Raw genomic sequence first — 12,949 nt, forward strand, 5'->3', positions numbered from 1 at the left:
AGCTATATGCTAGAAGTAACGTATCCTAGGCATATTAGGTGGTTTTAAACTTCTCGTATGCTTTTTGTCTCTCTTCTATAGTGTGTTTGGTTAACTAGCAGTTAGGTTTTCTATATACGTAATACTTCTTAGGCGTTAGCAGTAATAGGGGTCTGTTACGGCTTCTTCCTCGTAATAATCGACTTCGTAATAAACGACTATATCGTAAATAACGCCCTCGACTGTTAAAAGTTCTGTCGGTCTAGTACTGCTCTAGTAGGTTAGCTACTATATTGAATTGTTATTAGTTAAGACAGGTAGCTATCTCGATCGACGAGATTAATTAGCTACGAAGTCTCTCGTACGTCTTAGCCGGTATAAATAACGCTATTACATACTCTGGAATATCTCTACAAGCGTGTAGAAGTTAGGTATAGAGGGATCGGTCGTTATGATCTTGTTATAGCAAACCAGGCTGAATCTTGCTTAATTTATTATATAGTATATCAAAATACTCCGATTTAGTCTTTCTAGGGTTATTGCGAATGATTTAGGGAAGAGTAGTTATATTCTACTACGTAACGTATGCTTATTACCTTTCCCTAGTCTCGAAGTATGATTTTAATTAGTTAATCATAGTCTCGAAGTTAGGCTATAGGTTGATTACTTTAATCGAGGCGTAAAAGTAGGTTTTAGCTATTCCTTTCAATATTAGGGGAAGTACCCTGTTATATTAGGAGGTATAAATTCCTAGCATTCTATAATAATCTACGAATACTAGCATCTTCTTTTCAAGTACATCGTACATATCGCCGCTATATTTCATATCGTCGGGATATAGTTTTGCGAATTCTGTTAATTACTTTCCGATACGGTCTATTAACTCGTATAGTTAGAAGTCTATTAACGAAGAGACAGTAGGATATAGCGGTCGGTACGGTAGTTGCTACTGTTGTTATTCTTATAGAGGGGGTGGCTGTAGGGTTGGTTCGACTCTTCCTCCTATGCTGTTGGCTACTATTGCCGGTTTCGTAATCTCTTCGTAGAATTCGGGGTCTTTTATCAGAGCCTTCAGGTTGCGATATCTCTTAACGCCTTGTTCGAGTTCTTAGGGTGACTAGTAGTAGAATTCTTCCTTTTTAAGGGCTAATGCTACGTTTTTCGAGATTTTCTTGCTATCTATTTCGACATAGACGCCGTTACTGATTAAATAGTCTTTAAAGAATCGTAGGATTGGGGGAGGTACGTTCTAGAAGTCTTCTTCTAACTAGTTAGCGAAATCGGGAGAAACTTCGTTCCATAGCTCGAGGCCCGTAAGATTCCTCTTCTCATAGGTCTCAAGTAGGAAACCTATATAGGAACCTAGTTGCTATGGGCTAGCGTTTGTAAGGTCGATTGCCCAGTTGCCCTATACTGCTAGATCGATCATACTTTCGATTCTCTATAGGATAGGGACTGTTGATTGGCTTTTGGCAGTGACGCCGCTCGCGGGCGATCCTTCTCGTGAATTTCGCTCTATTCTGACAGTATAAAAGGATTACTTTGTTAGGAAGTTTAGAATCTAGCGGACAGTTAGCCTTATGACGCCTACAACCACGTGCGTTTCTCCTAAGCCGCAGCCTCGGAGGCGTATACGTATAGCTGTATAGGCGGATTACCGCCGGTAGTCTCCGCTTGCCTTTCGGCATGTTCTTCTTCTGGTGAGGAGGTCTCTTGTGGCAGGCGCCTCGCGGTTAGCACCTCGTCTAGGGATTTATTAAGAACCTAGCAAGCGCCTCGTGATTAGCACCGCGCGTGGAGGATAGTTATAGTTAGGGAAGTTGTTGTTATCCCTTGTAGGATTCGTGAATCTTCGCCCTTATGGCGTGAAGAGGTTGGAGGACCGTCGATTCGGTAGGTCTCTTCTTCTAGTAATTAAAAACGCGTGATAGAACGCTCTTGCTAGCGATAATTAGCTGCGATTAACCTTATCTCGCCTAGGGTAAGCATAGCAGTCCCTAGGTTACTCGAATAATCGGATTGCTAGTAGATTCGAGGAAAAGAAGCTTTCTTCTACTAGTTTCCGTAGATCCTAGTTACTCTCGCTTCTTCTTTCGTTAGTACGAAATCCCTACTTTTACCTAGGCTTAGGTATCTAGTTTAAGAAGTCGTCTCTTCTGGTATTGACCTTGCTAATCTGCGGTTTGTCCGTAGTAGAGTAGTAATTGTAAAATTAACTAAATTAATAGCAACTATAAGGTTTACTACTGATCAGTATAGGTTTTACAAGGGGTGAAACGGAATTCCGTTCGTTAATAACAAATAATAATAAATTGGTTCTAATCGATGGTTTATGATAGTTGAAAGTGGTGTTGTTAACTAGAAGGTGAGGATATTCCCCCTTGGCCTGTCACGTAGGTCTGGGAGGCTTAGGCCTCTCAGCCTGGCGGGCGTGTGGCTGGAAGTGCCACACGACTCCGTATTCCAACTATCGCAACAAGAACAGCTACAAGATATCAATTAAAGCTATTGGATTGTATTGTACAGACTCTGTAACCATTGTCAGCAGAGGGCTTTATTCATTAGAGCACAGAATAGTACTTGTGATTTTACCTGTCTTTGCTAAAGTTCAAACTCACTAGAAGACTTGCAACTAAATGTGTAATTAGGCTGTAATAATCGCTTTCACTAGCGCAGTGTACGACATTTTCTGCAACTGTGAGTCATCTATTCTTTAGATGCCAGTGGCACAATCTGGGATGTTGTGATGTGCCGGCTATTATTATTGCATTTGTGAATGCTAACACCACGCTCGATCTCGACTATTTCTAGGCTTGAAAGCTTCAAGCCCATGAGAAACAACATAGAGGACTTAGTGACATTGCGTTGAGAAGAAAGGTAACGGTAATTAGTTTTTGAAACATTCACATATATTTAAATACTAATTACAAAAGAGAAGTATAATAAGATAAAACAAGGCATAACAAAGAATGCTAGTACAAACCAAGGCCTGATTTAACCTTATAAGAACTTACTAAGAAAAATCAAAGATTTATGATATTTAAAAGTGAAGATAATTATAATTTATACTCCTGGAAGTTTTACTAAGGTAATCTATTAACTAAGTGCTACTTAAGCCTAGACGTATATCCTACGATGCTGTTAAACAGTTGCATGAGAATTAAATAAAATCAGACAGTTAGAAAGTACTAAAAATCCTGAGACCTTGAGAAAGTGGTCGCATTGTGCTCAAGTCGTGTAAGTTCTGCGCAGTTTAAGCGGTGAGGTGAGTCGAAGATCTTGACTTGGCCACAGCGCGTCGCCCAGTCAAAGCCCCAGATGCCACCTTGATAAGCAACTTGCGGGCCCTCGATAGCATCGCTCATCACGAGTCATCACGATGCGCCGATGGTTTAGTGGTAAAATTCTCCGTTGCCATCAAGCAGCGTCGGGGAGCCGGGGGTTCGATTCCCCCTCGGCGCATTTCTTTTGGTTTTTGCCGTTTCCCGACCTTGACCTTGATGTGGCTCTGCCTACTTTTGCATTTTTTGAAGATTAAGAAGTTGTGCGTGGGCGGACCCACCTACCCACTCTCCAAAGTCGGCACTTAGAACCAGCATAAGACAAGGCATTGCAGTTTCGTCGGGCGCGGTGCGGTTGATGTAGATTGAAACTACGTGGATATTGGCAATGGTTTTATCTTTAGTCTGTTTCTGTCCCCTGTCAAGATTGGCAATAGTGGTTGCTTTCCAGAGCAAATTCCAGTCTATACTATAGGTATTTCTGATTACTTTTACTTTTCCAAGTAAAAGCACTCTAAGTAGGACTGGTTAAAGTTCCTAAACAAATCTCAAATTTGGTTTGGTAGTTCGGTCACGAGCAGTCTTCATCCCAACATGCAGCTCTCATGTCACTCAAAAAGAGTCCATGTCTAAAAACGACAAAAGGAAATGTCCCTGGCAAGGCTCGAACTTGCGACCTTTGGATGTCCCTATCTGAAGACAGAGTCATATTCGATGATATGAGACCAACGCTCTTCCAACTGAGCCACAGAGACTGTGGGATTGTGATCGACCGAGCGGTGGGCGACAAGAAGAAGCGTGGCACATCGTGGGCCGGGAGCTGCAGGAGACCGGATGGCTGATGGGGCTGTGGGGTCGTCGGCAGTCAGGACAAAGGGGGACGTCTGCGGAATCTTATACTACTCGTGTAAATCTAGTCGAGGTTAAGAAGTGTTATCGAGTTAGTAAGTCTCTTGAAACCAGTGATGAAATAGAGAGGCGAGACTTCGTCGAGTCCCGATGTTGCTTGTTCTCTTGAAATAACGGACATGTGCCTCTCAAAAGTTCCCAAGCCCTGACACCCAGTGTCGTCCGGCAGATGACAGCTTGAGAACTGAGTGGTCCAGCCTTTTCACTCACCACTTCTTCTAATAATTTCTCCTTCTACAGTATTGCAGAAATGTCTAAGGATTTGGATAAAATAGGGTTATTTGCTCAAAAGACCATCTGTAATGAATTTCATGCCAACCAGGAAAATCTCAGCTGTTCATGACATTCTTCTTTGATTTCTCAACATGAAGCAAATAGGAAAGCCGGCTCTGCTGGAAATTGACACCTGGGAGATGTCGCAACACATAATATGTTTTATCTCCAATTTTCAACATGCCCTTGCTCAAGTTCAGTTTTCTTTTTGGCGTTGACTTTGAGCGAGGCCATGAGTGAGTTGGGAGTTGTATGATACAGTGCCCCGCACCTCCCGCACTGCATTACCCCACCACACGGCGCAAAATGCTCCTCAATCCCAAGAGACGACCACTTACAAGACATCAGCAGCCTCATCGCAGTCGGTTACGTCTATTGTTCTCCGCACCGACACTCAAACATGGCGACAAGGATACCTCATATGCTGGAGAGCTATCTCTCTCTCCCGCCCGAATGCGCCCAGATCCTCCTCACCAACGTCCTGGGCGCCAGCACAAACTGGCTTGTCCTGCGATATCTCTACTCATACCTCAGGAAACCCGCCGCCGCAGAGGAGGGAACCCAGACGGACGACGTGCGCGTGGTTCTCGTGAGTTTCATGAGAGACTTTGCGTTTTGGAAGGAGGGCGCGGGGAGATTGGTATTGTGATTCTCATTTTTTCCCCTTACTTCATCTGAGTTGCCCATTTGGAAAAATTTCACACGGCCCATTCTGAAAGGCAGACTGAACGCTAACAAATGGTATAGGGACTTGACCTGGAAGCCCTTGTCCGGGGCGGGAAACTCGCCTACGTCGACGGGTTGAGCGGGTTGTTCTCTGGCTCCGCGTCGCCGTCCGTCAAGGGCCGTAGAGTCCTCCGCGGGGCGAAGCTTCCTGATATCCAGCGAGAGCTCGAGGCTGCGATCTCAGATGTGCGAGCCGCGGACGCCAAGACAATCTTGATTATAGACCAGCCTGACTTGCTCCTCGCTGCGTCAGGGGAGGAGCTCACAGGACTGGCGTTAAAGAATGTGTTGCTTGATTCGCAGGAGGTATGTCACTCTCCCATCTGCCCACTCATGCCCAGCCGACACGTTCCCGATGATGGCTTGTCGCCCAACGGAAGATGAGTCATGCTAACATTTTTTCTAGAAAGTTCATGCCTCCGTTATTACTACTGCCGCAGACGAGCCGCTCGTCGCTGCGCAAGCCACGACGCTGGAGAAGGAACATGCTGCTTTCGTGCTCGGTCTCGCGCATGCGGCAGAGACTGTCATCAGTCTGCGGCTGTTGGACACTGGCACGGCGAACGATGTCAGCGGTGTGTTGAGAATCACCGCTGGAGGCAACAGCGACGAGCAGAGGACGGTGGAGGAAACCGAATTGCTGTACTTTGTGGGCAGTGACGGCAGTGTGAAAGTGTTTGGAAGGGGTCAGTGAGCGAGTCATATGGCACAACTGCTCATAGCATGGATGAAAGTGAACGAGACATGGCGTTATGACAGACGAGGGCAGTTTCCAAAGAGCCAGGTCAGGACTGGTGGACAGGTTTGGGACGTGGTCAGGATCTCAGTATCAGGAAGTGCATTCTAGAAAGACAGCGCCGACCACATCAATCACAGCGGACACTTGTTCAGTGCCATTATTGAACCAACATCAGGACTAGAGACGTAATCACGGGCACATGGAGACGCGACAAATCAACAACGGACGGACACACATGGAGAATGCCATTGTGATTGCGACTTGGCGTCAGACCGTATCTCAAATCGCTTAGGAACCATGGTGGTGGAAAAGAAGCCAAAAGCCAGCCCTTTTTTTCGAGGATCCGTTTTCCCTGTAAAAAGAATTTCCCCATATGCCCGCGCGAGAGAGAGATAATATGAACGCAAAACACCTGAATGTTGCCAAATGACTCTTGTGTGTTTGGTTTCGGTCTTTTTTGAATTGGCTTTCGCTTTCCAGTCAAGCGGAGGGAAAAGACAACAAAGATGTTTTGTTCGTGTAAATCGTTTCCCGGTTTCTCACGCCCTTTTCCCCCGAATGCCCGAATGCACAGTTACCCCCATGTCGACACCCTTTACATTCCCATCATCGAAATCGAATAACCGAAGGAGTTTACGCCTGGGCGGGGCCAGCAGAGCCCTTGGGGACACCGGTCTGGAAGCCGTTCTTGAAGCGGCGGGAGACGCCCTTGAGGTAGCGCATGCGGCCAGTGCCGACGGTCTTTCTCCGCTTAGCCTTCTCGGACCAGTTGTCTGTTTCATCCTGCGTCAGCATCTCCAACCATAGAAAAACACACGACATGTTGAGGAATTGGATCTCGGGGGAGGATGGTGTTCTGGTTCGTGGTGGTCGTCGTCGGGGAAGGGAACGTACACTTGCGGGTCTTGGCCGAGGGGTAACCGCAGGAAGAGCAAGTGTGCTTCTGGATGTGAAGCGAGCGGCGACCTGAAAATCAATCCTTCGTCAGTCTCTTGCGTCTGGTTGTCGTCGGAATTTCGTGGGGGTTCGCGTCTCAGTTTCCCCCCTGTGGTTGGACTTACCGCAACGACGGCACAGAGTGTGCGTCTTGTTGTGTCTCTTACCAAACGAGGAGGTACCCTTCGCTGCAAGAATTTGTTAGCACTTTCGCGGAAAATTGAGAATTCGTTCGCTCGTCAATGATGACGACGATCGGGCGGCAAACGTACTCATCTTGGCGGTATTCGGTGGTCGACGATGGTGGTGCTGTGGTTGGTGGTCGGTTAGTTGGTTTGCGGAGGAATCAGTTGAGAAGGTCTCGCGGTGTCAAAATTTCCTGACCCTAAGCGAGCGCACACAATTTGGTGGACTGGGGTGTGGAGCGGGGGCTTTTGGTCGCCATCAGTCGGTTGAACCCCGGTAGTTTAGGAGAGTCACATGACTCGGGCTTTGCGGTTTTGTGAAGGACAGAATTATTGACCAATAAGCGGATTTTACCCAATACAAGGGGGCCAATGCATCTTATTTTCGGTTATGATGGGGCACGCGGGCGGCCCGCAATGCAGCAAAGCGCCAGTCACTGGCACCTGGCTGAGTGTCACTCCAAGACTGCTGCACTTATGTGTAGCAGTATACTTTGATGAAAAGGGAATCAATTCAAGTTGTCCAACCAGCCAACGCCGCCTATATTACAGTACTCCAGATTGCCTCCACGTGGGTATACAGACAAAAAAATCTCATCATCATTCACCATTCCCGAATCATCCAAGATGTCGCTCATCCCTGAATGTCCAACATCTGCTTGAGTGCTGCCTCGTTGGCTCTCAACCATCGGCCCCGCTCCTCAAGGTCATCCTCATCACCACCCGCACCCTCCTTTCTCCTCCGCGCCTCCTTCGCCGCCGTTTTGCTATTCTGCCTTTTGACCTCCAATGGTTGTAATTCGGCTTGTAATCTCTCAAGCTCTTTTCTCTTTCGTGGTACCCTCGCTTGAAGCTGCTCGAGCTCGCGGTCGAGCTGCTGCTGTTGTCTTTTCTTTTCGTCCACCAACTCCAGCGTCTTTGCTAGAGGCAGATTCATAAGCGGATCCTGCCCCGGCGCCTGTGATTCCTTCAATTCTGCGATCTGATCTTCCAACTCGAGGATCTTGTCTGGAAGCTCTCTAAGTTTGGTTGTGTCGAGCTGCACGCTCTCATACCGCTTGGCGAGCTCCTTGCCCTTCTTCTCCAGCTCCGTGACCATATCCGCAACCTCCACTTTCAGAGCCTTGAGCTGCCCCTTGGCTTCGAGGTTGGCCTTTTCGAGCTCGAGGTTTTCTTGAGGCGTGACAATAACGGGCGGGTCGCCGACTATGGCGCGTATGAACTTTTCCTTGGTGACCTGCTCGACGTAGGAGAAACGCAACTTGGCGAAGAGCTCCTTGTAGTGCTCGAGGTCGGCTTCCAGACTAGATGGCGTGGTGCCATCTTGCGAGGCGTTTGAGGCATCTGATGTCCGTTGACGAGACTCTTGAGTAACGGCGCTTGATATCGGCTCGCTAAGTCTTATGATTGAGACCTCGTGGTTTTCGTTGAGATCTTCGATTTTGCGCAGCACTTGCGCAGCTTTTTGCGCATCCATTGTGGGGGTGGGGTGCTGCTGAAGGATCGATCGATTGTAGATGTTTGCTGATTCCAAATCTTGAGCGAAACGCGTGTAACAGTTTCGAAGACGAGCGACAGTGATTTCAGGGCTCAGTGTTGACAAAAAATGCAAGTCTTGAGTTCAGGGTCCAGTGTCTGGTGACGTTTGTTTACTTGAGTCCGGAATGGGAAACGCGCCTCTTCAGATTCCTTATCGTTATCGTAGTGTCTTCTTATCGTTATCGCTCCGTTTATTCTTCGCTATCAGATTCATCCCACTGCCAAGTCCCTTATTAGCGACTTCTGCACTGCGCCGATCAATCCCCCGTCCGCCACGGTTTGCGACGTCTTTGCCTCCTGTTCAGCCCCAACCCCGCAGCTCTTCCGAGTCGCTCTGACCCAACGGTCCATCGACAAAGCTGCGTGTCAGCATACTCCTAATCTTTCGAAGGGTCAACGACGCATACGATTCGGGATCACTTCATCCGACCGCCAGCTTGAATATCGCCAACCACCTCGTCACAGTCACCGTTTGGATCGAATTCTGGATAGCGCGCCGACATAATGGCGAACGACGATATCCTCACCGACGAGTATGTCGCCGAACTGCTCGCCAAGGAAGCAAACGACTGCTCGCTGAAATACTCGAGCATGGGCATGGACGCGTTCTGCTCCGACAAGAAGTACGTCACATAGCCCTCGACTCTGCTCTGTGGCCCCTAACCAACCCGCCAGACCGGCAAACATGCCCAAGCCAAACACGCGATTCTTGCGACACATTATCAAGGACACTAACACACACAACAAGAACCTCCTTGCGAAGGAGGCCGCTGAGTCGCAAGCGCGCTTGAAGAACCTGGAGCACGCCGAGGAGAAGGAGCGGAGGAAGCGCGCGGGACCACAAGACATTCGCAAGCGGCAGATGGGAGACATCAAGGCCATTCTGGGCGGGCGCAGGGAAAAGTCTGAAAGGTCCGGCGACAAGTCGCACAAGGACGACTCTTCGCCGCGCAGACGACCCCGGGACAGGAGAAGTGAGTCTCCCGAACGAAGCAAGAGACATCACCGGAGGAGAGACGACTCGGGCTCCGAACGGGAAGATCGCAGGAGACATAAAAGCGACAGGCGGAGATCGCGATCACCGGATGATAGGAGACACCGTCACCGGTCACCCCTCAGGAGCAAGGACCTCCTGTCCAAGTCGTACCGGTCTGGGAAGGAGCGTAGAGACGAAGACAGCAAGGATTTGACGTCAAAGAGTCACCGATCACGAAGAGACAGGAGCAGGGAGAAGGAAGGATTCTCGATCAAAGGGCACAGCAAGCGAGCGGCGAAGCAGGAGTCACCCGCGGCGGCATCCGACTCGGACCCTCTTGATGATATCATCGGCCCCGCGCCGCCTGCTCCGGTCCGTTCACGGGGCCGCGGTGCGGCGGCAGCCTCGTCCGGCATCGACAAACGCTTCGAGGCGGGCTACGATCCCAAGATGGACGTGGAGATGGAGGATACCGGCGGTAACAGCGCAGAAAACTGGGACGACGCAGTGGAGGCGTTCCGAGACAGACAGAAGTGGCAACAGAACCAGGAACAGCGGATGCGGGCGGCGGGGTACGGCGAGGACGTGATCAAGAAGTGGAAGACGGGCGACCAGAAGGACGAAAGGGATGTGCGGTGGGCAAAGGCTGGGGAGAAGAGGGAGTGGGATCGCGGCAAGGAGGGCGGGATTAGTGGGCTGTTTTCCGAATTCAACTGACGGGATCCCCGGGGAGGGGGTTCAGCCGGTTTGACTTGATCGTCGGAGACATCTACGATAAAGGGGCTGGGGTTGCGTTTGTTGTCACGGCGTGGTGTTGAGCGGTGCATTGGCTACTTTTTCATGATAAGAGCAGGAGTTCTTTTTCTCTTTTTTCTTTTCTTCCGCATAAACCGATCGGGGGGGCTTTGTTTTCGGGGTCTTGCATAGGTGCTGTGTTTTCTTTTTTTTTTTTTTTTTTCTTCCAATCCGACGACTCATGCGCTTGGATTTAATCATGTTTCTTCTGGCATGTCAATAGCACAGGTAATGGTACGCTGGATCCTGGAGTTTGAATGTGTTTTATAGCGGGAGGATACCCGGCGGTGTTGTCTTGGTCCGGAGGAACGAAACGGTGAGAAGGGAAGTGAAAAACTATTTGCACCATAATTTCTGATGGCCGTGTAACCTCGCAAGGCTTCACCCGACGATCGCGAGGAGGTCGGGGAGAGCTGAGAGCTGAGATCCAGGCTGGACCAGTCAGTCAAGACTCGTAGAGGTTTTGCTTCAGCCGCATCGATTCGGGATAAAGCTTCTCTGATCTTTCACTCATTGTCTACAATGTACGTGGTAAACGCGAGAACTACGCCCGACCAGCCTGATCCTTCTCCTTTGTGAGGAATGTCACCAGCGCTTTAAAGTTACATCATCCATCCCGCTGGAACATGCCTGCAAACAGCGTGTTTCACCACTCAACGTCAGAAGGGGAAAAAAAAAAAAGGATAGCCAACCCCCCCTTGCCCCCAGGTTCGTGAAACAAAAAAGGGGACACTTTTTTTTTTTGGGTTGCGGTGGGTTTGTCAGGGGTCCAATGCGCTAGGCCGCGTTGGATACGACGATGACGGGGGTATACCCTTTTTATAGCTTCTCACCCCCCAGGTATTATTCGTACCGGGGGTTATTGCGCGGTCAAGGAATGTGGGATTGGTGCTGTAAGTGTACGGATTACCTTAGCAAAGCCCACGACTCCTTGCGGCACTGCCGCAGATAGTGTTACCGATTAAGTAGCTGGGTGAGTTGCGCAGTACAAAGGCTTTTTTTTTTTTCCCCAATAGCTTGGGGATAGGGAGCGCGGACGCAGGGTAGATCGGATCAGAGCCAGGGGGAAGGGAGGAAAATCTGGGACGAAGAGTGCCGAGAGGGCGTCTGTGATTGATGAGCAATCGCCAAGTGTCATGGGCAGTGCTTGTTTTGTGATGGCAGTGTACCAGTAGAACGTCGTTTTGGACGTTGGAGATGGAAATGGAAAATGCGGGCGTGGTGTCTTCCAGCCCCAGGGCTACTTACTCCTCTGCCAAAGGGGGTGTAACGAAGCTGCTTACTATGGCGGCGAGGCTGGGTCTGTCAACCTTTACGACGATGAGAGAGATAAAGAGAGGAAACATTGAGTTCATTGCGTTGGCTGGTGGTCTGGTTTGTTTGTGTTTCTCGGGCTTGGGGGGGGGGGGGGGGGGGGGGGGGGCTACGAATTGACTTTGTGGCTGCGCAAAGGCTAGGAATGGACGCGCCCTGACGGCACAGGCGACGTCTGTTCGTTTTGGCTTCCGCCGCATGTGGTAAGAATTTGGACGATGAGGGGTCAGAGTGGTTGAAACTTGAGACGAGGGATATTCATTGTTCGGTGAAGCTAAGACTATCCCCCTCGGGGTCTTTGACAAATGAACAATGCCGGGGGTGGGATCTACTGATGGGAACATTCGATGATGAACAGCGAGACAAAGAAACGGGAAAAAGAAGGTTGGTTTTCTGGAATGCTACATACGTATTGCTTTGCCAAGCGGCCGGAAAATGTGTAATGTAGCATTACTAACGACGGTGTTGACTCCGGGGCGCCGGAGCCACCGGACACATCGGTGCGGCGTCCAGCTCCGTCTGGAACAGCTGTGAGTCCGGCGTATAGATCACGGTTCCCGCCGGAGAATATGGGCTTGGCAGGGGGAATACGCATTTCGGCGGTGCTGATGTTTCCCACTGACCTCGAGGGTACCATAAACCGGACTGACAAGGCGGCATTACGATTCTAGATGCCTTTGGCTCCAACGTTGAGCTCTAGTTGACGGGTAGGACGGGTAGGACGGGAAACTGTAAACTGTACTCGGCCAAGTTGCAGCAGACCTCACGACAGCTGTGGCCATGTGTGGTCTTAGACATCATCAACTCGAAGACAGAGCAAACGGCACTGGTGGCGTCGCAGACGCCCGTTTCGAAAAACTCTATTGGTCATGCCGATGCCTCTCATAACTTCCTAAACCGGACAGAGTCGCATCCTGGTCATCGACATGTAAGAAGCTTACCGTTTCCAGTTGGAAGGGCCCTGTCATGTCACCTCCACCAAGGTCCCTGACGATTGACGGGCATGGACGTGGCAGGGAACACCAGGATCTTGATGATTGACGGCTATATTGTCATAATTCGTGTGCCGTTCCTGGGTGGAATCCCAAGAGAGTCCTCGGTTCATCCTAACTGGATGCATTTCACTGAGACTAGATACCCCCCAGGCGGGTTACTTCGTGAAGCAGATTTTACTTTTCTTCCTTTCTTCCCGTAAATGTCTCAACGGTTCTTTAGCTGGGGTGACGCGGGAAACTGTTTAAATGTTGTCACCATGCGGTCTTTGAATGTGGCTTGTGATGGCGAGGGGTTTTGGGTA

General features: G+C 49.5%; 5 protein-coding genes across 5 annotated transcripts; 2 read left to right on the forward strand and 3 right to left on the reverse strand.

The window, feature by feature from the left end:
- Window positions 1–3,343: 3,343 nt before the first annotated feature.
- On the reverse strand, window positions 3,344–3,442 carry CTRU02_207746 (uncharacterized protein; the record flags this gene model as incomplete). The annotated part of the gene is made up of 1 exon (XM_036727392.1): window positions 3,344–3,442. The coding sequence occupies one exon, from the start codon at window positions 3,440–3,442 to the stop codon at window positions 3,344–3,346; it is 99 nt and encodes a 32-aa protein (XP_036580758.1).
- Window positions 3,443–4,842: 1,400 nt separating this feature from the next.
- CTRU02_207747 (uncharacterized protein) lies at window positions 4,843–5,862 on the forward strand (the record flags this gene model as incomplete). The annotated part of the gene is made up of 3 exons (XM_036727391.1): window positions 4,843–5,082; window positions 5,190–5,474; window positions 5,575–5,862. The coding sequence occupies 3 exons, from the start codon at window positions 4,843–4,845 to the stop codon at window positions 5,860–5,862; spliced, it is 813 nt and encodes a 270-aa protein (XP_036580757.1).
- Window positions 5,863–6,540: 678 nt separating this feature from the next.
- On the reverse strand, window positions 6,541–7,119 carry CTRU02_207748 (60S ribosomal protein eL37; the record flags this gene model as incomplete). The annotated part of the gene is made up of 4 exons (XM_036727390.1): window positions 6,541–6,680; window positions 6,802–6,873; window positions 6,969–7,031; window positions 7,116–7,119. 4 exons carry the CDS (start codon window positions 7,117–7,119, stop codon window positions 6,541–6,543), a joined length of 279 nt encoding a protein of 92 aa, XP_036580756.1.
- A 543-nt stretch (window positions 7,120–7,662) lies between these two features.
- Window positions 7,663–8,505, reverse strand: CTRU02_207749 (uncharacterized protein; the record flags this gene model as incomplete). The annotated part of the gene is made up of 1 exon (XM_036727389.1): window positions 7,663–8,505. One exon carries the CDS (start codon window positions 8,503–8,505, stop codon window positions 7,663–7,665), a length of 843 nt encoding a protein of 280 aa, XP_036580755.1.
- Window positions 8,506–9,071: 566 nt separating this feature from the next.
- On the forward strand, window positions 9,072–10,260 carry CTRU02_207750 (uncharacterized protein; the record flags this gene model as incomplete). Its single annotated transcript, XM_036727388.1, has 2 exons — window positions 9,072–9,190; window positions 9,243–10,260. 2 exons carry the CDS (start codon window positions 9,072–9,074, stop codon window positions 10,258–10,260), a joined length of 1,137 nt encoding a protein of 378 aa, XP_036580754.1.
- Window positions 10,261–12,949: the final 2,689 nt, after the last annotated feature.

Source organism: Colletotrichum truncatum (assembly GCF_014235925.2).
Source record: "Colletotrichum truncatum strain CMES1059 chromosome Unknown Contig_0004, whole genome shotgun sequence".
NCBI lineage: Eukaryota > Fungi > Ascomycota > Sordariomycetes > Glomerellales > Glomerellaceae > Colletotrichum > Colletotrichum truncatum.